Source organism: Hippoglossus hippoglossus, chromosome 17 (genome assembly GCF_009819705.1).
Source record: "Hippoglossus hippoglossus isolate fHipHip1 chromosome 17, fHipHip1.pri, whole genome shotgun sequence".
NCBI lineage: Eukaryota > Metazoa > Chordata > Actinopteri > Pleuronectiformes > Pleuronectidae > Hippoglossus > Hippoglossus hippoglossus.
The window spans coordinates 8,274,377-8,299,980 of NC_047167.1; the positions used below are offsets into that span (position 1 = coordinate 8,274,377).

Sequence of the window (25,604 nt, forward strand, 5' to 3'; positions counted from 1 at the left end):
ATTTGTGAGAAGCTTTGTTTTGCACACACTCACACATTCCCCCTAGGAATCAAACCTCATGACAGATACTCTGGGCTGTATCACTTTATTGACCATTAAGCAATTTGACGAAAATCCTGTAAATCATCGAAATACTCCTTGCGGCCAATTCACCAGCCGTACAGTACAAATCTCATAGTACAAATCATTCAGTCATATACACTTTACATAACAAATACAGCACGTGGAATACAAAATGGATTCGACAGCTTTTATTGTAACCTTGTGTTATAATGGAAATTGGTTGCTACTGGCTGTACACGTTAGCGAAACCTGAGGCAACTTTGCAGAGGCATTGCGGTGGGTCCTGGTTATTAACGGCCACACACCTGGAATAGCTGATATTGCTGTGGCACTGAACACCCTTGTCTTTTAATTCTGACGTCTCAAACCTAATGGTGTAATCAACCTGAGAGTATACATCATAATTTAATCTTATTCAACAGGGCTGATTCTGTCTTTTGAAACCCATCTAAATGTAAGATAGATTTAAATACCTTTATAGAGGAGTAGGTGTATTATATGTATTGAGAGGGACAGTCGAGATACAATAGGCTAAGCGTCCCGAACCTGTATCAATAACCACAACACTAGACTCAATAGGCATTTGCACCTTCTAGCCGCTCACTTGTCGGCCTTATTCTGCATCAGTACAGAAAATCATGTGGCGTGTTTCTGCTGCTGCAGACTTTACACAGCATCAACATGGTGGACACTTTGTGTAGTAAACAGACTGCTAGTGTGACACATTACACTGAACAACACTGAGAGAAATAAAAAAAAGGTAGGAAACAGGGCCAAGATTGTCAGTACAAATACAGAGTGCAATCCTGGTTTGCTTAACTCATCTTCTATTCCATATACTTCTCGTTTGGAACTCAGCCAAACGTTAATCCAACTCCCCCACGCATTAGGGGTTCAAGTGTTATCAGACATTACAAAATAAAATAAAAAAGGTTTCCCCCTCTTTTATTCATTATCGGCATGAATTTCCATGGAGCAGCAGGGGATACATAAAAAAAAAACAATGCAATCTGGGAGAAAAATGAAAGGGTCAATTTAAACCCATATGGTCTCATCTCGAGAAGAGCTTCTCTTTTACCCTCCTGACAAATCTGCATCCTACGTCCAACAATTACGGCAAAAGGAACTAAGAACGAGAGTAGTCATCGTATAATAAAAGGCATTTCAATTCTTAACATTTTTTTTTCCTTCCCACTTTTCTTAAATACAGTGATTTCAACGGGCATTATTTACAGCACAACCCCCACACCCCTCTCCGCACTGTGAAGAGAGGTGTGGCGAGGTCAATGAGGCCGGCTGCTGGACTCCGAGGTCCTCCGCTGACGTGGGGTACTGTGGCCGTTCAGGCAGCCATTGTGACGCTTGTTCAGCCCGCCGTTCAGAATGTCCTGGATGTGCTGTACTATCAAGTTGATCGCCACTGCAGGAAGAGAACAGAACGAGATGGTTATTCAGAGGACTGAAGAGTACGGCACTGATTTAGCTTTACTTGTCTGTAACACTATCAGACTCATGGTGGGCATTTAAAAAGTATAAAACTAGTAAAACAGATGTCGTCTTTACATCATCCAATTCCTCACATTCTTCCTGGTCAAAATCATAGACTGAATATAATTATATACACACACACACACAACTTTAGTATAGGTAATAAGCCATGTCCCTTCCACTTGGCCCTTACCAAGGTTATCTGCTCCTCGTGGAATAATCACATCTGCATACTTCTTTGTCTAATAGGAAAAAAAAAAAAAGGGAAAAAAGGTCAACCAATGCTCAAGTTGCAAGACAAGACATTATTTTCATCAGATGTGTACTGCACAATATAGCCAGATTATTTAAAAATAATAATCTGATTATATAGTGTGATAAATTGCCTAAATAGATAAAAACATTTTATCATGGATCTATTAAATTTGATAGTAAACGATTGTGATTCAGAGTACTTGGTGGGACACGTTTCTTAATGTCTCATTAAATATCAAAAGGACACAATTGCATTGTACTAAGCTAAAGCTAGCTGCTAATATTGGCCATGACGGTCAATCAATCAGACTGTGCACAACCACAGATGTGATGCAAGTTAGAAGATCACTTACTGGTAAACAGAACTCCTCAAAGGCCGGTTTCACAAAGGTAATGTACTGAGCTAGCACTTGCTCCAGCTCTCGTCCACGCTCACTGATGTCTCTCAAAACTGAAAGACAAAAGACAATATAAATAGCTTTCAACAAACTATAGAAATACTAAATTTGAAAAAACACAGTAGTATTCAATGCAAGAGTTAAGTGGAGAACTGGGAGAGCCTATTGCGGCGGCAAACAAATCTACTTTTGTCTTTTAATAAGAGTAATTATTGGTTATTAGTACAAATGTTGGGAGGTGCCCTGCTCTGCAGTTCTCACACTCTGTACACACCTCTGCGGGAGAGGCGTGTGTCTGGATCTGTGTCAACAAACAGCTTCATCTGGAACAGTTCTCTAATCTCCTGTGAGTAGAACATGAGGATCCCCTCGAACAGGACCACATCAGCCGGATACACCGTGATAAACTCCTCTTTCCTAGAACACAAAGAAAAGTACCCGTACTGTCAGTGACTGGGTTCAGACATCTTTCTAGAGAAAGTGTGTCAACCTGCAGGGACACTGGCCATGGTCACTGAGTAGGAAACAAAGAAGGGCGCTTACCTGGAATGAGTAACAAAGTCATATACAGGGATCTGGACAGTCTTGCCCTGCAGGATCTCCTTGAGTGTCTGCATGATTAGCTCATTGTCAAAGGCATCTGGGACAAGAAAAGGCAAAGCTGTGTTAATCGGATGACGCATCACTTAACTTCATTTAGTGTGCAATGGTTGCCCTGAACACCAGTTTGTGGCTTGGAAATGCAGTAAGAATTATGCATTTGCATGCATGTCAGATTAACATCAGTAATACAGGATAGAACAGAGGTTTCAGGAGACGTCAGGCGACTCAGTTGTTTTAGTTTTCAGGTGGTTTGCAGGTTTAACGTGACTTTTTGGGAGGTCATCTTTGCACATTCTGAATATATTCCAGGCGATTGACATCTTGCAAGTGTAGTTTTAACTTGCCTAATGTCACTGCTTGTAACATGACTTTGTCATGAGGCGCACAAAGATAACACCTAGATTAAATGTCCTTTTCTATGAATAACTGAAAATAATCAGCACTGATGCATAAAGAATAATGTTGGATTACTGTGCTTATTTCATGAGCAGTTTAGATTGTATGTGGGAATTAATATAATTATTAAAATACTGATTTGGATATCGATTACAACCACTGAAGGTTCAAAAGATTGTGGCTCTGCCTTAGTGTGCAGACAGGGACACGTGGGACCCTCACACTGCACCTTTGGTAGCGCAGGAATCCCATCCGTGTAGCACGTGTTGGGTTCAGTCTGAGTCCCAGAGCAGCTGCCTCTGAGAAAAGCCTGCTGACGCTGGGCTTTTAAAATGAGCCGAGAAAGGAAGCAAAGTAAGAGGGGGCAAAGTCAGACGCCAGAAATGGAGTCTACGCCACTGCCAAGAATATTTGGGGAAAAATCTCCACATGGTACCAACGCACAGGGCAAAACACAAGGCAGCTGCTTTAAGCATTGTGTTTAATCATATCTGCAATTGAAATGACCACCCGAGTTCTATTTTTAATATGTGTAGCATGAAAGGAGACTCAGTTATTAATACTATTAATCCCACAAATGGTCTACAAGTAGTTTACTGCTATACCCAGCAGTGTGCCAGCAATAACGAGTGGTTTCATACCTGGATGATCAAAGTTGAACTGTCCCTTCACAGCCTTGGCCTTCTGCTCTGGGGTCAGCACCTTGTAGAAGCTGTCCTGGCTGAGGATCACCACCTGCCTCTGGTGGTGGTCAATCTTGTTCTGCCCTAGCAGCTCCATGATTTTCTCACATACCGACGACTGCATTGGTAGAAAAGAAAGAAAGAGAAGAGATGGCAGTTGGAGAGGGTGGCCCGATTGAAAAAGGATTGATAGATAAATGAGGCTAAAAATGTTCAGGGCCACACGGTTACATCTACAGGAACACCAGTAGCAGAATGAGTGAAAGCATGGTTAGGATAACTACTTTATATTCAGTCCAAATAAAAACTAAATTAACAGTTTAACCCACAGTCATGTACATCTAGGAGTTATGACGTGTGGGCATGAGAGGTCACCTAATGTCACCAACTCAGTGCCCTCTGTCCTACCACATTTGTACTCAATGACCCCCCCACACTAAGTGACGCCCGGTGCTGACTGGGCATTCCTCAGCCCTGCGAGGCTGTGCCACCTTTGTGTTCATGAAACTGCTACAGATGAATTTGGACGCCCCCAGCCGGGAGCTGGGTGGTTGTGTCAACACATTCAAATGCAACAATCCGAGCTGCGAGGGCCTGAGTCACCGCCGATCGAACCACAATGGCATTCAGTGCTGCAGTCCACGGCATCAGCCAACAAATCACAATGACTAGTTTTTTTATAAAGAAAATGAATCAAAGAATATTCTTATGATATTTTGAAAAAGATTGTTGTTTAGCAATAGTTTTTATTTTCCTGTCTCTACTTTTGTCACTTTAAAATTATTGCTGGGGGGGGGGGGGGCGTATTGTTATTAATACAAAGTGGGTAATTTTGCTTTAAAATATACATTTATCTGCAAATAGCTGATGAAAACACTTGTCAGCAAACTTCTTAATTATGAATATTGTTCTATTTAGTGATGATCAAAGAAAACATTGTCATATCTAACATTAAAAAAGGGTCCATCGTCGTGAAGCATCAGACGCAAAGCTTATGAAATCCAAAGCAATGTGAGCTGCTGCCTCGCGGAGCTGAGGGTGGCCGCCTTCACAAGGGGGAAACTAAATTACATCATCCGGTTCACGAAGAGAAGGATCTCACACCCGGGGACAGACGTCAGCATCCCAATTAAATCTGAACTAGTGTGGCGTCACACCACCACAGACCAGCCTCCTCCAGCCCCTAGTGACGAGTTTACAGGAAGCAAAACAGTGACTGGGCGACAGTGGGTGGGATTGGTTTACGGAACCGTGGTTGGGATGGAACTAAAAAAAGGTTGGAGAGTCGTCACGCTTCTATGGAGGAAGACACGAGGCTACAAGTGAAACGGAGAAAACAGGCAGCCGGTAGAAACTAAAACGGATCGGTGCTCTCCCCCCCCCCCCCCCCCCCCCTCCCCCTCAGGTGTATCCGGTTTGAAAGCGGTGAGGCAGTCAGAGGCAAACAAAGAAATACAGTGACGTCTCCCACGTGTGCGTCCACGTCGGTGGATCGAGAAGCGGGTCAGGGCCGGTGTGATGCAGTCCGCCCTAATAAACGTATTTAAAAAAACACCATCTGTTCGCTTTAATATAATCCCGGTTGATATCACACTACGCGGATTGACCTCGTGTGTTTTTATCTACTTATAACAGAACAATGGGACGTGGGCGCGACTAGAGAACCCATCGGAGCTTTTTTTTTTTTTTTCTCCCGCTGGCGCCCGAGTTACAGTCATCACAGCAGCATCTGGGTTACTGGACGTCAGCGGTCACACCGGGTCACTGGGACTATAAGGGAACACACGAAACGCCACAGAACGAGGCCAATTTAACGATACATACCGCATCGTCGTGAGGGAACTGTAGACAGGACACAAATGAGGTCGGGCCGTGTTTACAAACACGGTGAAGCGCCCCTCGGAGGGGGGGAAGCTAGCACCGGCTATTGTCTAGCGCAGCCGGCGGTGCTAAGCTAGCATGTGATGGAATCTCGTGCTAGGCGGCTAGCTGAGCTAAGACCCCCACCAGATATCCACGTAGTACAAAGGGTAGACCGGCGCAGAGAGTGACTGCCATCTTGTACAAAGAGGTGGTGGGGGGGGGTTAAACCGGGTGAACAAACGGGTCAGAATAACGAGCGGTGTGAAAGCAGGTCAATTCAAAGCGGAGCTGGTGCGCAGCCGGCTGCTCAGACAGATGACAGAGCTGTCAATCACTGGCTCGCAGCCACGCGGCCAACTAGGACACCGGCCGAGCCGCCGCCGTCGTTTAGCTCGAAATCTAAGCGTGACAGGTCGCGAGAGCGGCCGAGGCGGCTGGGTGCGGGTCCGACCTTGCCGCTGGCGGTGCCCCCGGAGACACCGATGAGGAAAGGCTGTCGAACCACGCTGGTGTTGTCGCCGCGGTCCTTCAGATGCGTCTCGCTGTCTCCGGCCATACTTGCTGAGTGCCGCTCCGAGCCGCCGGGATGGAATATGAGTGCGGCGAGGCCCCTCCCACCACGCCCACGTCACTTTCACGTCCGAGCAGTTTTATTTTAGTTTTCACTTATATTTCCACACGTGCTACATTTAATCCGCATCGGGCTCATATTCAATCAGATTATCAGTTTGTATATAACGTATTGATTTTTGATTTTTTTTTTGTCCGTGTGATTGACGGTGAAGCCGCCCAATCGTCTGTCACGCTTTTGCAGCTGCCGGATTTCAACCAGCTAGCGTCGCACTTTGCCCCGCCCCCCTGTTTGGAGCCTCAGCAAAATAAAGTAAGTTGACGAAGCGTTTAATGATCCGTTACTTTTCTGTTCTTTATCATTTAAAGTACATTTAATGTGAAGATTCCTGTACATGCGTTTATTACAAAGACTTAAATACATCATGGAAGCGTCACAAACTTCTGACGAGTGGAAGAAAAGTAGCTAGCGTGAACCCATGCTCCTCTTGTTGACGTGTTGTAGGTTTTATGGTTTTATGGTTTTATGGTTTTTAGGTAATGAGGTTTTGCTTGACATTAACACACGGTGTATTTAGCAGCTATCGGCTAATCTTCCAGCTCCAGTGCCGGTGTGAGGATGCTGCTGCTCCGGAGGGGGACCGTGTCTCTGCGGCGGTCCGCTGCCGCTTCGCTTGCGGCGGCTCGGTGCGCCTCCTCGGGCTCAGTGGGAGTCACAGTCCCGCTGAACTTCTGGGACGGGGAGAGGAGGGCAAGTCAGGGGAAATACACCAAGGACAGTGTTTACGAGCCTGCAACAGGTAACACATACAAGGATACAACTCTGAAACGAAACGCTCCGTCTTTTCACATTACTGACACTGGACTTTGGACGCTGCTGTGCAAATAAGTCTGTCTGGTGATGTCAGGCCTAAGAGAGAATATCAGGTCAAAACTAATGCAAACCTTCAAGTTGTTTTTCTGCATAATCCATGTATTTATATTTTACACTTTGTAATTCATGCATGTGCGTTTCAGCAATACAACAATAACAATAAATATTGGGTGAAATCATTTTCATCAATAGCAATATTACAAAGCTCAATATTATATCGATATATTGCTTATGCCTTTTGCAAAAATGGTGAGGAGATTTGAATACATCATTGGCTTTTATGTTCTACCTCAGATTTGTACAGTGTTTTGCTGTTTAGGAAGCGTCATCATTCTCTGCCCATAATAAAGAGCACAACACCTCAATTATTTCATGACATGATGGACAGAATAGCAAAAAAAATGCCATAAAGAAATTAGATGAGCTCAGGGAAACTTGGATTTTAGCATTTTACTTTGCATATTGGCTCATAACTCCTGAACAGAAATCAATATTTCAAGAAGCACAAACCTGAAAACGTTTTTTTCAGTCCTAAAAGAAATAATGATTTCACATTTATCGTCAGAATTATCACTATCAAGACTAATATCAACATTTTAATCTTGGTAAAGTTTTTGGAAATGTTGCCCAACTTATATATATATCCAATATCCTGTCTATCCATTCATGTACACCCCACTTCATCCATATGCAACCAGTTTTATGGTCGCTGAGCTTCAATGAATTAGAACAAAGACACATGACCCCACCTTTTGTTATTACAGCCTGCTTAGCTCCCTGTCTATTCGATTTGCAGTCTCATCCATCATCTAGGATCTCCGTGGCCAGGTTCCTCACTTTAAATCAGTCATATTAACCCCATTTAAACTTACACACAGCCTGAATTCAACCCACTGGTCGGTCACAACCATGCTCCTTATCTTATCACTAAGATAAGGATGTAAATGTCCCCCTACATTCAGTGTGTCACAGGATTTGGCCTAGATTCCCACTCACATAACTTTGAATCAGAACAAATTCAATGACCAAGTGAAGTGATATGATCTTGTCAAATAGAAACCTTGTAACCTGTTGTTTTTCTATATCTAACCCATGCACGTTGTAATGATTAAATATTTCACACTGAAGGGGGAGTCCTGTGCCATTTGGAGCCGTGTGGCGCTGTGGATGTCGATCAGGCTGTGAAATCTGCCATGTTGGCTTTTGGCCATTGGAGCAAAATGTCTGGGATGGACAGGGCGAGGATCATGATAGAAGCAGCCCATATAATTGAGGTGTGTATTCTGTGTACTTATTTGTTTTTTTTATACCTGCATAATACCTAAACTGGTTAGCAGGATGTTGTTGTTGATATGATTACTATAAATTCTATAATGAAACCCAGTAGGGGATCATAGATTCTACCAAGTTCATGACGAGTTTCCTCAATGTTTTGTACATCCAGTTTCTATACTAACATCATTTATTACGTTTGTCTTGACCTTCATGCACAGAGCAGGAGAGAGGAGCTGGCTGAAATGGAGGTGGTCAACAATGGGAAGTCCATCACAGAGGCCCGTCTGGATGTGGACTCTGCCAGACTGTGTATAGAGTACTACGCAGGGCTGGCCAGCACTCTGGCAGGTTAGTACATCCCTCACTTCTTAGGTAAGCGTGTGTTCCCAAACACTTCAATGACACATGGCAAATAAATAACAGATAAGGTCATGGCAGCCATTCAACTTAACAAATTGATCCCTCATTTTTGTCAACTACAGGATCAGGCGGGGAAGCCCATCATATAATGAACCTATTGGCCCATTATAAAATACTAAATGTGTGAGAATCCAATTTGGTGGACTTTGTTGTTTAGATCAAATTAATTTAAATTATACATTTGATAGGTATTGGTACAGGTACTACTGTCATATCGGTTTGTCTGTGTGGTTGTTTTTTGTGGTCTGTGGTTTTTCAGATTTCCATGTTCAATACCTTCAGGACCCAAATCTTTTTTTAAGGTCAATTTAACCTTTTCTTTTTGATGTCCATGCTTCTGTTTTCTCTCGACAAGGTCAACATGTGCAGTTAGCTGGAGGATCCTTTGCCTACACCCGCAGGGAGCCTTTAGGAGTCTGTGCTGGCATTGGTGCTTGGAATTATCCTTTTCAAATAGCTGCCTGGAAATCAGCTCCAGCCCTGGCCTGTGGTATGGGATTCATAAACCTATTAATACATCAATTATTGCTGTTTTTACACCTTAATCATTTCCTATTAGGATTGTAATGCTTTGCTTAGCTGTGTTTGTCATTGTGCAGAATATCTCAAAAACTACTATAAATATTTCAATAAAAGGTTTTATGAGTCGAGGAAAACTTGGGTTTTTTGGGGGGATCTTTTGGGTTTTGATAACCCACAATGCAACAGTTAACAAAGCACTTAACAATTTTGATTTTATGGTTTCATAACTCCTGAACAGTAATAGACAATTCAAGAAAAAACTTTTTTCTTATGGTTTACTGTTAATGTTTCTTAAATTGTTTTAGCGTTGGCTCTTTAACATAAACTGCTACAATTCGTAAACACATCGAGTAGTTGCAGCCAAATTGAAATGATGGGTATACACATTTACACTGAGCAATCCTTAAAAACATAATGGCTCTTCACCAGTAGATGGCACTACAGCAGCATGATGAATTCATATTCCAATGGTCATGAGTCTGACACGTCTCACATAAATCTTCATTATTTCTTTATGTAACAAGCCCCAACATTCACAATTAAAGTCTTGTCCCTAAATCACATCCGCTACTTGTATTTAATAATGAATTGTATGTAATTTAGAGAATCGTGTAGACCTCGTTGCTTTCTAGTTTGTTAGATAATATATTTTATATATGTTTGTTTCTGTTCTGTAAAACAGGTAACTCCATGGTGTTCAAGCCATCACCGGTGACACCTGTGACAGCCGTCATGCTGGCAGAGGTCTATGCTAAGGCCGGAGCTCCAGAGGGACTGTTCAACGTGGTGCAGGGCGGCCAGGAGACCGGCAGCTTCCTATGCCTCCACCCTGATGTGGCGAAGGTGTCCTTTACTGGGAGTGTGCCCACAGGCAAGAAGGTCGGTGTGATTCATGCGGTAGAACTAAAAACTCTGCAAACCCTGTCAACTTTACTTTGTTTTATTGGAGACATTAAATAATAAAATGTATAACACAGTAAATTCTCTCATGTTCGGGAATTGTGTTTGTGGAAGATTTGAGATTTATAGATGTGGTGTTAGGGTTTTTGAGGCCTGTCTTTTTTTTTGTCCTAATATGTAGTGAGATCAGACTAATAATTTATTGATGTATTCTTCTATGTGACACAGATCATGGAGATGGCATCTAAGGGAGTGAAACCAGTGACTCTGGAGCTTGGGGGGAAATCTCCTCTGCTCATATTCCCGGATAGTGATCTGGAGAACGCTGTGAGGGGAGCTCTCATGGCCAATTTCCTGTCTCAAGGCCAGGTAGTGTGCAATGATTTGGATATGTGATGGTTTGTAGTAATACACCGTAACAATTTAGCATCTGCATGTGTTGAAAATTGATAAATGTGTGTCCCATCTACACATGGAAGCATATTGTTCTGGTGTTTTCAGACATGAACTGTCTGGACTAAATATTTTAGACATTTTCACAGAGTTTTCCTTTTACATATGAAAATGCCCGGGGTTCAATTCATCTCGGAAAGCAGCTTAAGATTTGGCCAAATGTCTCACAGGTCTGCAGCAACGGTACAAGGGTGTTTGTTCACAAGGATATTCTGCCTGAGTTTGTGGAGGAGGTGGTGAAGAGGACCAAGGCGATCGAGATAGGGGACCCACTGTTGGAGACCACCCGAATGGGAGCACTGGTCAGCCGGCCACATCTAGAAAAAGTCCTATCCTTTGTGGACCAGGCGAAGAAAGAGGTACAACAGATTGTTTTCTTTGTCAACAGATTGGTGTAGAGCAGCGTAAACTTAGACTTGAGTGTGAATTGTCCTGTTTCCAGGGAGCCACACTGTTGTGCGGAGGTGAAGTTTTTGTCCCATCAGACCCCAAACTCAAAGGTGGATACTACATGACCCCATGTGTGTTGGGTAAGAATTCAGAACAATCCTCTGTGAATACAGCACATACAGAAAATATAAAGGCCCGTCTTTAAACCTGTTCACTCAGTTTGCAATTCCGGCTGCAATGGCACAATGATCAGAGTTAGTGGGATTCAGTGTCAGGATTTCCAGATACTTACTCTGTCCTTGTTTCCCACTCACAGGTGACTGCACAGATGAGATGACCTGTGTGAAGGAGGAGATTTTTGGTCCCGTCATGTCCGTGTTGTCTTTTGAAACGGAAGAGGAAGTGCTGCAGAGAGCCAACAACACCACCTTGGGTCTGGCTGCAGGAGTTTTCACCAGGTTGGTATATGACGAGACATCTAAGGCAAATTCAATGGTCAATAAATGTTTGGGGGGGGTCCTAAAGACAAGAATGTCTTTCTGAAGAATCCGGATTTAGGTTGATTTTTGGTAAACTGACCCTCTTTGATATGTTTTAATTTTTCCTTCTTTTAGCCTCATTATCTTGCACGCTCACCTCTTTACTTATCATAGTCCCGGTTTAGGTATTAGCATCTGTCCTGAGTGATGTGATCCCAAGTGCGGAATATTAAGTGCAAATTCATCCTTCATGCATCTTGAGATCCGATCACTCAGACCACAGAGGGAGGTGAACTGGGACGCATGTGGCCACGTTGTTTTTATTGTTTTCACATTGTTTGCTGTGTGAACGTAAATGCATCCCGGGCCACATATGAAGGACCACCTCCTCAGCTGACGTCCTCTGACCTGCTACAGTTTCATCATTAATCAAACGTATTTTCACTCTTCTCAGTGACCAAACGTTTATTTGTTTGTGGCCACCGACTTTGGACACATCTCTAAACTCAGACTGGGTGAACACAACATCTTGGGGCCCTGGGGAATACAAAGACATAGCGAATATTTGATAAGAGCGGGAAGTGAGGTCCGATCACGAACGGTCACAGGAGACACATTCAGGACGCATTTCAATGTCAGGTGTGACATTAACACCAGGTTTAAACAGGGCCGTATTGACAGATCTCTCCACCTCCTATATGAATTACAAGCCTTTTTAAACCTTTTCTTTTACCTCTGTAGGGATGTGATGCGAGCCCATCGTGTTGTCGAACACCTCAAAGCTGGTTCCTGTTTCATCAACAACTACAACATCACTCCTGTCCAGGTGCCCTTCGGAGGCTTCAAAATGTCAGGTACAGTCTGGTTGTTTGCTCATAGACCAGGAGCCAAATTCATACTTTTATTTCCATTATTTCAGTCTGCATGCAGCACTACAGGACCCATTGGAGATTGCACCCATTAAGTTGTCCTGGCAACAGTCTTCAACAATTTTAAAGAACAGATGTTATGAGTAATATGAATAATTGGAATATGCCTTAAAGTAAAACTTTTTGCTCCCTTGTAAAGTGTAACACATTATCATTAGCTAATATGACCTCTGTGGAAAATGCTTCCTTATTCAAAAACCCTGTTTCACTACTACCCAGTCACAGTAATTGTAATTGGAAGTTTAACATTTTAAGTTTTTACATTCACCAGGCATAGGGCGGGAGAATGGCCAGGTGACCATAGAGTACTACTCCCAGCTAAAGTCGGTGTTTGTGGAAATGGGCGACGTGGACAGTCTCTTCTAGTTTACACACACACACGGAGGAGGATTGAAGAACTGGAGCAGATGGTCTGGACCAGGACATCTCATCCATCACTCAGGGAAAAAACACATCAGTGATCACAAGTGATTAGAAGCTAGTTTTGATCCACGGGGCTCCAGTTGTCCGCCTTGATTGTTGAGCCATGTTTGTCAGTATTTTGTGAGTTGGAGGAAAACACAGCTCAAGGTGATCTGAGACAAAAAACTGTTGTAACTAAGTAGAATAATACGAATGTGACACGAGCTGGAAAAATTTATTAATTGAAAAGGAACATTACTGTCTGTGCCAAATTAATCTTATTAGAGACAGTTTTATACTTAATGACCACTAATTTCTTTTAGCTACTTCAGCATATATAAGCTGCATTTTGTGTTATATAAATTGCACTGCAGCAGTTCTGCCTCGCTCAGTATTTTCTTACATATGTAGAGACTTAAATTTCAAATACATTTTTACAGTTTTATACACAAACCGAAGTTTACAACCAAGTTTTATTTCTTGAACAACTACATCAATATATCTTTATACACACACAGTACTAAAATAATGAAAAGCACTTTTGAACATTGTGTTGATTTAAATCACAGAGATGTATTTTTCTTGTAGAACTGTTACGCTACAGTGTCGTTTGGATCAGAACTGTGAAAGGAACATTTTGCTTTTGAGGACAAATGACAGAAAGGACCTGTTTAACTCATATCAAATCATCTAAATTGTGACGTGAACACCGTCTGTAAATAACAATAAAATATAATAGTTCAAACATATGTTGGACTTTCGCTCTTGTCTCCTTGACTAAGTTCTTCTTTTCTTCCTCGCCGGATTTTTGGCAGCTGCTTGTTTCTGAGATAGAGAAAATGTGAGAGATTATCACCTCTGCTTTTCACTGACCACTGATACAACTGAAGAGAAGCTCCAATATGTCACTAAATTGTTATAATCTATTTTTCTATAACCTGCATATTCTACTATGATCAGGCCTTTGTGCATGTTTACCTTTGCCACAGGTCTGGTGGGTTTCTTGAACTGTGCAGACTCTGTTTAAAGGAAAGTCAAAAGTGAATCACCTCAGATATTTCCACACTTATATATTAGCACCATCATATTTACTTACCGTCTTCAGACGGTAGATCGTCTTCATTGTATATTTTCGTTGGAGGAGCCTGCAATGAGGTGTTAATAATGATATGATGAAACCATGAAGCAATGTGTACCGAACTGAAAACCTCAGTTATGAGACCACACAGGTATTAATCGTCTTCCTGAACCCACCTTGATCATTCCCCTCTCTGAGGGATTTTTCTGAGGAACCTTCTTGGTCTCCCTCAGCTGATTCCCTTCCTGAAGTATCTCCATGCGGCCTTGTTCGGCCGACACGCGGACTCTCAAGCTGTGGAAGGCCGTCTGCACCTCACCCACCTTGAAGTGCACAGCCATGCCCTCAAACCACAGACTGTCACATTCACCCTCCTTGAAGCCCGGTGGCTGGTATTCAGCAGGGGTGACTTAGAATGAAGAGCAGAAAGACACATTTTCACTACACAATCCACATGTTTTTAATTGATTCTCTGAGGTAATAGTTAAATACTGCATCTTACTGTCGTCATAGTAGTAGAGCTTCATGGTGAGGTAGACGTTACTGGGAAGGGCCTTGAGGTTCTGCATGAGCAGGAAGAGCTTCCTGATGAGCAGAACTGATGCTCTCTTGGTGTCCTCCAACGTCACCTGCATCTTCACGTCATTGTTCCTGCAGTTTTAGGAAGATTATATCACCACCGGCCCACATGTGGAGGCAGCATCGATGTGACCAACGCAATCATAGTATGTCCACACCTACCTGAGTATGTCCATCTCTGGTCCCTTCTCAGTGTATTTGAATTTGAACTGGTAAGACTCAATAATGCACTGCAAAACAAGATGAATAAATCTTAGTGTTGATCAAACTCATATTTTTTTTTTATTAACTACTCAGTATTTTAACAGAGAACTTACATTGGGGTCATCTGGATTGGTGTACACCTAGATGGCAATAACACACAGTTATCATTTGTCTCCATGCAAACACAGTGTTAAAGAGAAGTGCTGCTGACTTACGTACCCCAATGAACACAATCTGGAGCTGTTGACAGGATAACAGTGAACGTTAGTAGAAATAGTTGAAGTACTGATCCAAAACAAAGGACCAGATAAAACATAAAGTAAAGGTATTCATAGATGCATTGACTTACATACTGCTTCTCTATGGCATCAAAGCAGCCCATCATCCTGGAACAAAAATATAAAGAAATAAATTATGTAGGGAAATTAATGGATATTTCTTTTTTAAATGGGTCTGGTCTGGTGTTATGAGTGTTACGGCATCAATATTATAATTACCATTTCACAACTTTGCTGGCACCAGGCCTGCTGCAGTCTTCACGTAGAACCTTGACACACAGATCTGGTGGAATGGAAAACAACAAAAGACAAAACAAAGAGCATTTATCATATAGCAACACTCATTCATAGTTGTATGATATTATAATTAACCTATTTTACAAGTCTGTGCATTGTCAGTAAGTTTTCTGGAGCCATTTGCAGTGATTTCAAGGTCAGGAAAATGTCATTTCTTTCCTCTTTTATTAAAAAACTGGTTGTTCTAAAACAGCAATGATTACTGTATAGAACAGAGGTTTTCAAAGTGTGAGGCGAGCGTCTCCAGGGAGGCTCCAAACTGTTCCAGGGGAGGCTCAGTGAATGGAAATGAAGAGTTCACATATACAGTAGTGACCTAAATGTGTATGATTGGGTTAAAGAGATAGAGATTGAGTAGTTTGAGGGACTTTTACTATTTTTCCCACTTTCCCACCGACAAAAACTAATAAATGCCTTCGAACAGACCTTTATTATCTTCTTGGTGCAGTAGGGAGTTCTGTCAAACTGCAATATTAACCTATCTTTGCTCAGTTGATGAGCGTAACTGCATCAGCGCGGTGCCGGAGGTATCCAGGAATTGATCAGAGCTCAAGGTTTTGTCTGAGGGGAGGCCCACAGACTATGAAACCCCTCTGTACAGAATATAGACAGTAGGAAATGCATTTAAAAACCACGTGGCTGTGTGGAACTAAAATCCTGTGTTAGCACAATGTACATCCTCTTGTGTGTTCACCTTCCAGATATCTGGACCTGTAGGCGTCCTCGGGGAAGATCCCTCTGAGGTAAGTGATGGAGGAGACGGCCACAGCCATCATCCTCTTGACAAACACCAGGGACTCCTGCCGGGTTTTCAGGTCGTTCAGGAACAACCCTGTCCACTTTGAAACAACGACAACAACAACAATGTTCTTTAAGAGGAGTAAACATTTAAGCTAACATTACAGTAGGATTGACTGTAAACGTTATGGATAGCATTATTCACTATCTTAAATATCTTAATCAATACATATGTAAAGAGTTTGAGTAAATAACCATGTTGTCAATGTTATCTTCATCAAACCTCTGCAGTTTCCTCCTTGTTCTTCCTGGCGCACATCTTCCCTGCTGCCATCTTCCTCTCTCCTGTATTCCCCGAGTGTTAGCTAGCTAGCTAGGTGCCGCTAATGCTAATGAACGAGCTAGCTAATATTTAGTATTTAACCTCCGCTGATTCCAGAAAACCGAAAATAATATTAATTTCACTCTCTCGTGAGTGTTAGTGTTATGATCCTTCTCGAGAAGCCTTAAACGAAGCCTGTTTAGATCCGGATCAGTTAAAGTAAAGTAACTAAAACGTGGCTAAAGCTAATTTCGCAGCCAGGAACGGACAGATGAGATCATCGATGTTTCCCGCCCCGAATATGGACTAAATAATAACACAGAATACTGATCTTAGAAGTTATTAGAAGAGCATGGGTCCAAGTTTTAGTAAGATTTAAAGTGAAATATAGGAAGGACAAAAAATAAGTTTAAATAAATGCAGAAACAAATGATTAAATACATAGATAAATAAAAACTGTATAGTTGAATAATTTCCCCATGAAGACATTATTTCTGTATTTCTAAAAGCATTTATCTACTCATTGATCTATTTCATTTACCAAAGTAGAAGTAATGACTCAAGTCAAACAGACTAAGAGGAATGTTATGTCACTGGTGTCACTGATCACTCCCATAATAATGATGGTGGCATTAAGTCTATTTATTCAGGTGTTTTCAGTTAGTTTGGTTTATAACACTATTAAAGACAGGGATGAATTCGATTGCAATTACAGTTGGAACAGTTAATCAGTGGATTTATTTATTGTTTCCTTTGTCACAGGGAATTTAATGATAATTAATGTTAATTGTTAACTATTAATTAGTAATATTAATTATGGTCAAAAAACTATTATAAGAAAAAGGAATCTAGTTTGGCAGTATGAAAAACAGGTAGAATAAAACTAACAGGAGAGCGATGAAGATGTCATTCAAAACTGAGGAGAGGTCTAATGAACCAAGTAAGAACACGATTTACATGTTTCAGCAAAGTGACAAAACCTCCAGCTTCTTTAGATACTTGACGTTATCTTTCACTATTCTCCTGATGACACTTCCTGTTGACATGGTTTCACCTCAAGCCGTTTCGTCTGACACTCGATGGGTTTTTTCCTGAGACCTGATACAATGATTTGACAGAGTATGAACACTGTTGTTTAATTACATTTTATGGGTGAAATCTAGTGGAACACGCCATCCCACCTGTTTTTAAGAAAACATTAGTCTTGAGGAAAGGGTTATACACTGTTTTCTTTATTTTGATTAAAGAGCATTTGTTGTTCAACTTAAAAACTGGTTCAACATTATTGAAAGAGGTGTTTGTGGCTTCTTTTCAGTAAAAAGGTTTGTATGGTCCTTTGTATCACACAACAGTAAGGACAGATATGAAAGAACAAACATTGAACACAGTCAGGCACGGACAAAAGCACACATTGGCACAGTATTATTACAAAATGATATACTTTGGTCATAAGTGCACTACCAGTATTTGCTCTACACACAATGGAACCCACACATCATCACGTTGACAAAAAACCAACAACCTGCCTCCTCTTCCACAGGCACAATGGTTGACTTAAATATTGTTCTTGGGAAACGTAATCTCTAAATGAAATCTCCTACAGCAGACAGCAGACTCTGGCTTTGGGCTTATTTCTGCTTGGAGAAGAAGTCTTTGCTCTTCTGGACGTCAGGTTTGATGGTGTCACTTCCTGGTTTCCAGCCGGCTGGGCAGACTGAAAAAGATAAGCCTGTAATGAGTCCTGGCCCAGCAGATCAAACTAAAGATGGGACTTTATGACACATTTACAGAGCATGACCGTCACTGCTTTAGCTTTATGGAAGGGAAGTTTATCATAAGTAAATGTGCCTGACATTACAGTTTATTACACAGCTCATTGTAAACCTGGGCACTGATTGGAGAACCAAACTTTGAATTTAAATAAGGCCTTATAGTCTTTTGCCCTTTCTTCTTTATATGACGCGACGGTTCAATTATTAACAAGAGCGTATTTGTGTCATGGAGAAAGTTTTAATTACATCACTTGTAGTCTAGTACAGTTCAAGCACACTTGAAATCTTTTAGAAGCAAATTGCTGTAATTGTTCATTAAATAAGTGTTGTATGCAATAAGAAGGTCAAATGGACAACACTACAGAAGTGTAGCAGTAACTTACCCTCTCCATGCTTGTCGGTGAACTGAAAGGCTTGGACCAGACGCAAGGTCTCCTCTACCGATCGTCCAACCGGGAGGTCGTTGATGGTGATCTGTCTCAGGACGCCCTTGTCGTCAATGATGAACAGACCCCTTTAATAGAGAGAAAAAACAGCTCATGATGACCTGAAGCTGGATTTATCCTCGGTTCAGACTGCATGTCAGATGGTAGAATAGGAATGTGTCGAGCGTTTCTGGAACCTTTCAAAAACCAACTATCAGATATTTACATCCACTTCAGATTTGCCATCTGTGCTGAGGTGAAAGAAGATAAACTAGATTTGAGGAACAGTAAACCAGCCCTACACCCCCATTCAGACATTTGCCCTGCAGTAAAATCATGCAAGAGGGAGCATTGCTGGTAATGTGATGTTTCAGTGAAATAAGCACACATGCAACAAATGTGCTGGCACTTCAGTCTGTATTCTCCCTTCACTGCCTGAAATACAGGGTGGTACCTTCAATGATGTGTTTAAAAAGGAGAAGGCCCAGCAGACTGGCTTCATTGTTTCTAACTTTCTTGGACTCATAGTGAAACAGCATAACTCCACATTGTAAAACTTACCTGAAGGCAATGCCCTCATCGTCCTTCAGGACGCCATAATCTGTGGAGATGGTGCGCCGTGTGTCAGCTACCAGGGGAATCTTCATGGAGCCCAGACCGCCCTGCTTACGTGGTGTGTTGGTCCTTTGTGAATATAAAAAAAAAGTCAGGTATTTACAAGTGAACGCACGCCTCCATCCTGTGAGTTTAAAATATAAAGCCTAATAACTACCATGCAAAATGGGAGAAGTGCGAGTCCACAGAGGCAGCGATGACCTCACAGCCGATTTTCTTGAACTGGTCAGCAGCATCACTGAAAGCGATGATTTCGGTCGGACACACAAAGGTGAAGTCCAGTGGATAGAAGAAAAAGACAACGTACTTCCCTACAACAAAGGAAAAAATAAATAAACCCATTGAGTTTGTCATGTGATGATGCTCCTATGGTAACAGTCTAATTAATTCAGGTCTTTAGTAGTGTAAATGAATGTCTGTTCAAAACATTGCTGGGATCTCAAAACAGTGAAAGGAGAGTGGCATCAAAGCATGTCCTCTGACCAACAGGAGATGAGACACAGGTTCAGTCGTACCTCTGTAGCTTGACAGTGTCAGATCATTGAACGTTCCATCTGGCATCACCGCTTTGGCTGTGAAGTCTGGGGCCAGCTTTCCAATTCGTGCATTGCCTGCTGCCATCTTCAGATTGACTAGACAACACAAGAAGGAAACAGTTTATGTATCACACAGTCTCTTCTCGTGAAATGCATGTGAAATCATGGCTAAACCATTTAATTCCCTCATTTACAGGACAAGGAAATGATGTCTGTTATATTCAATATTAACCCAATTGATCCGTTTCTAATGAAAGAACTGAAGCAGTAATTAGTAATTATTTGTCATCATCTGTAATCTGATGATGAATATCTTGATGAATCAGGGTATTACACAGGTATGCAGTGATTTTTGAATACGTTTCTTAGACCGGAAATGATTAGAAACATAAATGACAGAATATGAATGGGACAACTGTTGTGATCATATATTATTTAATAAAGTAACTTCACCAGCATCAAGTAAATGTCCTCCTTTCTAAGTGGTTGTCAGACTAAACAAAACGCTGGTGCATTTTACAAATGGCTGGGCAATGTTATTTTTATATAAGTCGAACTCGATAATCATCACGATTTATTTATTATATGTTTGAAGACAGATTTTGGGTCCGGAGTGAAGGTTGTGGTTTAAATTTGTTTACTATAACAATTTACTGTGCTTGCACAATGCATAAGCAATATATCGATATCATATTGGACTTTGATATCTTATATATTGTGATAATAATTTATCTTTCTTTATTACTTAGCCTTCATTTCACTTTCAACGTATAACTGGTATTTTCACTATTACAATATTACTCAGTTATTGCTAATCAATAATCAACTGTAAGTTGCAATAATGTTTTGACATTACACATGTTTTCATCAGAGTGACTGCCATTCTTACAGCCCTGCACAATTACTGGGGGCATATTAGTGTGTGATGTATATGAACATGTGAGAGACAACTGTATGATAACAGTTATTATACAACCAGAAGATATATCAATCAATATAAATTTGAATACCAGAGACTAGTATGTGATGTCAGCTATATTTCATCCAATATTGACTTAAAGCTCCTTCTGTACCCAAACCTCAGCCATTACTGATGCCCCCTCCACTCTCACTGCACCCTACGGACCATTCGCTTCTTCTTTCAGTTTAAACTCACAGGGTGTTTCCGCACAATAACATCCAACTCTATTTTAAAGTTGGAACTGCTGCGTGTTCAGGAGCTAATCTCATTATTATGACGTTTGGTTTGACTTTTGACATCAACACTTACGGAAGCTGCAAAAATATAGATTATATATTGATTGGAGAGACACTTTGTTGTGTTTTCTGTCGGTGGAAATATGTCCGACAACTATCAACAAATCCCCCTTTACTCTCAAAGCCATGTTGGTTTTTTTTAAATAAAGTGAAAAAAACACTTGTTGAATTCAGCTTCGGCGACACAAAGTGGAAAAACGCACAACGAACAGAACACACGCATGGAGAACAACATAACTAACTTCAAAAGTAAAACAAAAAGACGTGTTTAGTTGTGTTTAGTTGTGTTAAGTTGTGTTTAGTTGAACGTACCTCAGGGTTGGACCACACGAACTCAGGGCAGGAGGAGAGAGGAGTGCGAGACTTCACGTTTCCACCGGGGACTTTATAGCCCCGCTCCTCTCTCGCGATAACTCGGTTGAGCGCGTGATCCCAGAGCAGATTTGAGGTGCAGAAACCTCCACACACAGCATGACTCTGCACATTTCCTCCCGGCTCCTCTGGGAATCCTCCTGCTCGTGGTGAGACTACACGTAAGGAATGAGGATGAAGATGTTAATGAAAACATCCTCCAGGAAGCTTTCTGTGATATTTCGTCAGCCCTCAGAGGAACCTGTGGCCACTACAGTTTATTCACCACATTCAATCCCTTGATTAAACTCAGTGGCTGATTTGTTCATGTGAGACTGAAGAGCTTCCTTGTGTGGTGCACCTGCACCCCCCCCCCCCCCCCCCCCCCATAATCCAGGCTCACATCCATACAGGGGTCACAGAATCATGAGGTCTTATCATATGACTTCTTTCAGCATGTGTGGAGCAGGTCTGGAGGAAATCTGTTGTCAGGAGCAGACATTAATCTTCACATAGCTGCTGCCTCTTATCAGCCAGTGATTTACTTATTAACCGTGCCGCTCTGGCAGCCAGCGCCCCGTTCAACCTACATTTTCTTATTGGTCTTTCACAAAATCTGCTTTGTGTAATGACCATGTTTCAACCCAGGACCAAGAACCACAGTAAATTGCTTTGATGAAGACAAAACATAAGGCAAACTTGGGTTTATCGTCCTTGAAACAGATAAAAAAACATGTTTATCATTTCTTGGAACAAAAAGATACTCAGGCCTTTTAGTGTGGAGTTAAGATGTTTCCCCTGTGTCAGTGTGAGATGTCTCCTTCTTCCTGGTTGACTCTAAGTTGCCTGTAGATGTGAGTTTGAATGGTTGTTTGTCTCTGTGTGTCAGCCCTGTGATAGGCGGGCGACCTTTCACCCTCAAATCTGTGTATTTCTTTTACATAAATTGAGACCATGATATGTTTTGTTTTATTAACCTCTATGAGACGGCTGCACTTGCAATACAGGTTTCCTGTATTGTCACTCGCTGCTAAGCTGTTCAGCATTTCCAACGGGACGAGACGGTCTGTTGCGTCATCTTGTACTTTTCCTGTGGGCTGCAGAAGACATTTTTTTTAATTCTCGTTTCCTCCTCACCACTGTTAACACAATGACTCAGCTGAGGAACAGCCACCATTCTCTTTGCATGTTCACAAGTAGTTTGTTGTAATCGACAAATTTGAATAACTGGCTCTCTCAACAGGGATTTCAAATTTCCAGTTAAACTATTCTTTCATTAGTCTATAGAAACTGTTGCCTGAGGAAAAATGAATAGAGAAATGTTCCTGTTCCTTAGCTTAGTCATTGTGCAAATATAGCCGGGGTGAGGAGGAAATTAGGTTATAAAAAAAATCTTTTAAAAAGTCTTCTTCAGCCCAATGATATAAGTACAATATGTTATACTTTACTATACTGACATACTATATGCAGTGGTTTGCTGGGCCTGGGAGGTAGTAAACTGTTGATTAACTCATGTTAACTCCTAAATGAATGAATACGTAATGCAGTTGTCCTCCTGAGAGAGAGGCGTTCTACAGGTAAATTGTTAGTCTCTTGAGATGTTGGTTTATTTTCATTATCTGTACTGATTCCCAAGTCACATGCTGGATCACAGCATAGTTAAACATTTCAAAAGAATGATGTGCATTTTTTCCCCTGATTAATGGCGTCTATCATTTCATCGACCAGAGGAAACCGAATACCACATGGATAATAATAACCCATGTGTGTGACAAGGGGCCGTTAAGGATGGTTTCACAGAGTCACATCCTGTTGGATCACAGTGACATTGCTTGTTTGTCTCTGTATGTTGTCGGAGCAGCTGAAGGTGTCATTTTAATTTTAGTGACTCTGAAACCAAATTCCTTTTCTACCAAAGTACAATTTTACATACAAATCGTATTATATTCTAATAATAATAATAATAATAATAAATATCTGTTATCCAGCAAAGTTCCACATGTTTTCAATCCATTGCTTGAAGAGAAAGCCTGCAGTGTTTTTCATATAGAATATTATTTCACCTGAGTGTTGGTGGCTGTTATCTGCTCAGCCCCTCAGCCGGCCCCCTCTCTTCCCCACTGTCACAGAGCGACGTCTTTGCACGCCGTTGCCATGGGCGCAGCATCAAGGGCCAGATAAGAGGGGGCACCCACAATGACATCCTGTTAGAAAGACTGCGGTGGGCGAGTGATCAAACGATGCCTTGTGTTCATCTCCTGTCTCACAATGTGCCAATAATTAGTGCAGCTGCTCCACTGCTGATTCTGAAAACAAATGGATGTCTGAAGGGCCCTCGTGTGTCCGTCATAATGGTCTCCATCGGCCCCTGCAAAATATCAAAATGCTCTTTTTTTTTTAAAGGATGCGATGCTGGACTGAAAGATTGGCGCAAAGTGGTGGAGCATTTGATCCTAGTGCTTCACATATTGCATTCAATGGTGGATTAATAGTTGTTTTGTATGTTGCTTCACTATTCTATGGGTTTTTTTTATAACAAGTGTATTGCTTGGCAACCACTTATACCCCCACCAAATGTAAGCAGCAGATGTCAACAAAAAAGGAAAATGTAATTTATTAAAAATGTATTCTAACTGAACTTATTTCCCTTTGGCTCATTGTCACTAAATGTATCTAAAATGATATTTATAATCATAAAATAACAGCTTGATTAATTCGATCATTTGGTTTCAAGAGAAGATGCTGTGTTAAAAGGCAGAGTGAGTACATCAAGTGATCACTGTCTATTTGCTTGGTTATTGTTGTTTTATCCACCACAATATTGACTTTATCTACGATAAACCCCCTCGGAGTATTTCCACTCTGTGAAATAACAGTGGAGTGTGTGATTGAATGAGCTGTGTTGTGGTAAAATTGAACAGAGAAATTAGAGCTGTTAAAGTGGTCTCTGCAGTGATGGCAGTGTGAGGACGGCTGAGTGGGACCGTCTCAGTGTGGGGTTGATTGGCTGCCAGGTCCAGACTCGTCTTGACGAGGCAGCGACGCAGTGAAGTCAGCAGGAGGAGCTCAGAAGGGAGCTGGACAATCCCTGTGTCTCACAGCAGGACGTGACAGCAGCCAGTAGCTGCACTTATACAGCACACACATACTGAGTGACACACACACACACACACACACACACACACACACACACACACACACACACACACACACACACGCACACACACTTATACCACCACTGCCTAATTTATCTGATGAATTATCTTATTATCTAATCTTATAGTGAACAGCTTCAAACACTGGCCTGCAGTAGTAGTGGACATCCAAAATCCTCAATATTAAATATATAAATTAATAAATAGGAGACAAAAACGAATATTATTATTCACAAAGATAAACACATAACATAGTATGACAAAGAAATGTGATTTAATCTGTCTTCTTTTCAAAGTAACACATATAACTGCAGATCATTTTTAATTCAAATCATCAGCCAAACACATTAATGGCTCATATAGCAGCTGTAGTAGTAGTATGTATATTAGTATGTGAAGTAGTAGTGGTATATAGTATGTGTCCCATTTGGATTGACATAAACAGTAGTATTGTAATGAGAGTAGTACTAATAGTATTTCAATAGTAGTAGTAGTAGTAGTAGTAGTGGTTGTAGTTGTGGTCATGTTAGAATTAGAAAGGTTTATTTTCATTGCACAAATGTGTACAATGAAATTTCTACAACAAAAATTGTTGTGCAACACCTAGAAAAACAATACATATATCAAATACTGGTAATAGTACGCATGCTTTCTGTGCTACTACTAGTAACACAAATAGAATTTGGACTTTAGACTAGGGAATTTGTTTTCTGTCACAATTATCGGGGCTATTGAAGTGACTGGGACGTCGCAGCAGAGCAAAGATCGCGAGGATCTGACCCGAGGGCAAATAGCACATGTAATAGTAGCAGTAAAAGTAGCAGTAGTATTAACAGACACGACTATCAGTGACTAAGTTCACACTTCATTCAGACTCTCTTCAGATATAAAATGTGCACTTGAACTATTGTAATTTTCTTTTTTCTAAAATGTCCAAATAAACTCTTTATTCATTCATTCATTCACTCATTCACTTATTGTAGTTGTTCTAGTAGTAGTAGTAGTAGTTGTATTGCTATAGTAGTAATAGTAGC

At 41.3% G+C, this 25,604-nt stretch overlaps 4 protein-coding genes across 9 annotated transcripts; 1 reads left to right on the forward strand and 3 right to left on the reverse strand.

The window, feature by feature from the left end:
• Window positions 1-71: 71 nt before the first annotated feature.
• On the reverse strand, window positions 72-6,353 carry uck2b (uridine-cytidine kinase 2b). The gene is made up of 7 exons (XM_034613500.1): window positions 6,201-6,353; window positions 3,845-4,004; window positions 2,748-2,844; window positions 2,479-2,621; window positions 2,160-2,257; window positions 1,745-1,793; window positions 72-1,483 (listed from the first exon to the last, which is right to left on the reverse strand). The coding sequence occupies exons 1-7, from the start codon at window positions 6,303-6,305 to the stop codon at window positions 1,347-1,349; spliced, it is 789 nt and encodes a 262-aa protein (XP_034469391.1). The 5' UTR covers window positions 6,306-6,353; the 3' UTR covers window positions 72-1,346.
• Window positions 6,354-6,473: 120 nt separating this feature from the next.
• On the forward strand, window positions 6,474-24,618 carry aldh9a1b (aldehyde dehydrogenase 9 family, member A1b). Of its 5 annotated transcripts, XM_034613479.1 has the most exons (13): window positions 6,474-6,632; window positions 6,901-7,119; window positions 8,322-8,467; window positions 8,687-8,816; window positions 9,244-9,378; window positions 10,093-10,289; window positions 10,539-10,679; window positions 10,934-11,122; window positions 11,206-11,293; window positions 11,470-11,611; window positions 12,374-12,486; window positions 12,833-12,942; window positions 24,571-24,618. In XM_034613479.1, exons 2-12 carry the CDS (start codon window positions 6,939-6,941, stop codon window positions 12,925-12,927), a joined length of 1,557 nt encoding a protein of 518 aa, XP_034469370.1. In that variant the 5' UTR covers window positions 6,474-6,632; window positions 6,901-6,938; the 3' UTR covers window positions 12,928-12,942; window positions 24,571-24,618. The 5 variants fall into 5 exon arrangements, with proteins under 5 accessions (XP_034469370.1, XP_034469369.1, XP_034469371.1 ...); XM_034613478.1 differs by lacking the exon at window positions 24,571-24,618 and having other exon boundaries at window positions 12,833-13,652; XM_034613480.1 differs by lacking the exon at window positions 24,571-24,618 and having other exon boundaries at window positions 6,908-7,119; window positions 12,833-13,652.
• zte38 (zebrafish testis-expressed 38) lies at window positions 13,419-16,702 on the reverse strand. 2 transcript variants are annotated; one of them, XM_034613499.1, is made up of 12 exons: window positions 16,421-16,702; window positions 16,094-16,238; window positions 15,322-15,385; window positions 15,174-15,210; window positions 15,044-15,064; window positions 14,938-14,964; window positions 14,783-14,850; window positions 14,586-14,692; window positions 14,218-14,450; window positions 14,060-14,108; window positions 13,942-13,982; window positions 13,419-13,788 (listed from the first exon to the last, which is right to left on the reverse strand). In XM_034613499.1, exons 1-12 carry the CDS (start codon window positions 16,469-16,471, stop codon window positions 13,741-13,743), a joined length of 891 nt encoding a protein of 296 aa, XP_034469390.1. In that variant the 5' UTR covers window positions 16,472-16,702; the 3' UTR covers window positions 13,419-13,740. The 2 variants fall into 2 exon arrangements, with proteins under 2 accessions (XP_034469390.1, XP_034469389.1); XM_034613498.1 differs by having other exon boundaries at window positions 14,544-14,692.
• On the reverse strand, window positions 17,670-21,502 carry prdx1 (peroxiredoxin 1). The gene is made up of 6 exons (XM_034613507.1): window positions 21,377-21,502; window positions 19,787-19,903; window positions 19,429-19,582; window positions 19,218-19,340; window positions 18,615-18,745; window positions 17,670-18,173 (listed from the first exon to the last, which is right to left on the reverse strand). The coding sequence occupies exons 2-6, from the start codon at window positions 19,890-19,892 to the stop codon at window positions 18,088-18,090; spliced, it is 600 nt and encodes a 199-aa protein (XP_034469398.1). The 5' UTR covers window positions 19,893-19,903; window positions 21,377-21,502; the 3' UTR covers window positions 17,670-18,087.
• Window positions 24,619-25,604: the final 986 nt, after the last annotated feature.

Bases quoted from the DNA above. Each gene is read 5' to 3' on its own strand.
- zte38 (XM_034613498.1), bottom strand. From the start codon at position 16,471: ATGGCAGCAGGGAAGATGTGCGCCAGGAAGAACAAGGAGGAAACTGCA. The intron at 15,386-16,093 runs GTGAACACACAA...CCATTCCACCAG, and splicing joins CAGGTCCAGATATCTGGAAG to ATCTGTGTGTCAAGGTTCTA. The intron at 14,451-14,543 runs GTAAGATGCAGT...CTTCATTCTAAG, and splicing joins GCTCTACTACTATGACGACA to TCACCCCTGCTGAATACCAG.
- aldh9a1b (XM_034613479.1), top strand. From the start codon at position 6,939: ATGCTGCTGCTCCGGAGGGGGACCGTGTCTCTGCGGCGGTCCGCTGCC. The intron at 8,468-8,686 runs GTGTGTATTCTG...CTTCATGCACAG, and splicing joins AAGCAGCCCATATAATTGAG to AGCAGGAGAGAGGAGCTGGC. The intron at 11,294-11,469 runs GTAAGAATTCAG...TCCCACTCACAG, and splicing joins CATGACCCCATGTGTGTTGG to GTGACTGCACAGATGAGATG.
- prdx1 (XM_034613507.1), bottom strand. From the start codon at position 19,892: ATGGCAGCAGGCAATGCACGAATTGGAAAGCTGGCCCCAGACTTCACA. The intron at 19,583-19,786 runs GTACGACTGAAC...CCTTTGTTGTAG, and splicing joins GACACTGTCAAGCTACAGAG to GGAAGTACGTTGTCTTTTTC. The intron at 19,341-19,428 runs GTAGTTATTAGG...ATATTCACAAAG, and splicing joins CACTTCTCCCATTTTGCATG to GACCAACACACCACGTAAGC.
- uck2b (XM_034613500.1), bottom strand. From the start codon at position 6,305: ATGGCCGGAGACAGCGAGACGCATCTGAAGGACCGCGGCGACAACACC. The intron at 4,005-6,200 runs GTCGGACCCGCA...CTACCAATGCAG, and splicing joins GGGGCACCGCCAGCGGCAAG to TCGTCGGTATGTGAGAAAAT. The intron at 1,484-1,744 runs GTAAGGGCCAAG...CTCTTCCTGCAG, and splicing joins ACGAGGAGCAGATAACCTTG to TGGCGATCAACTTGATAGTA.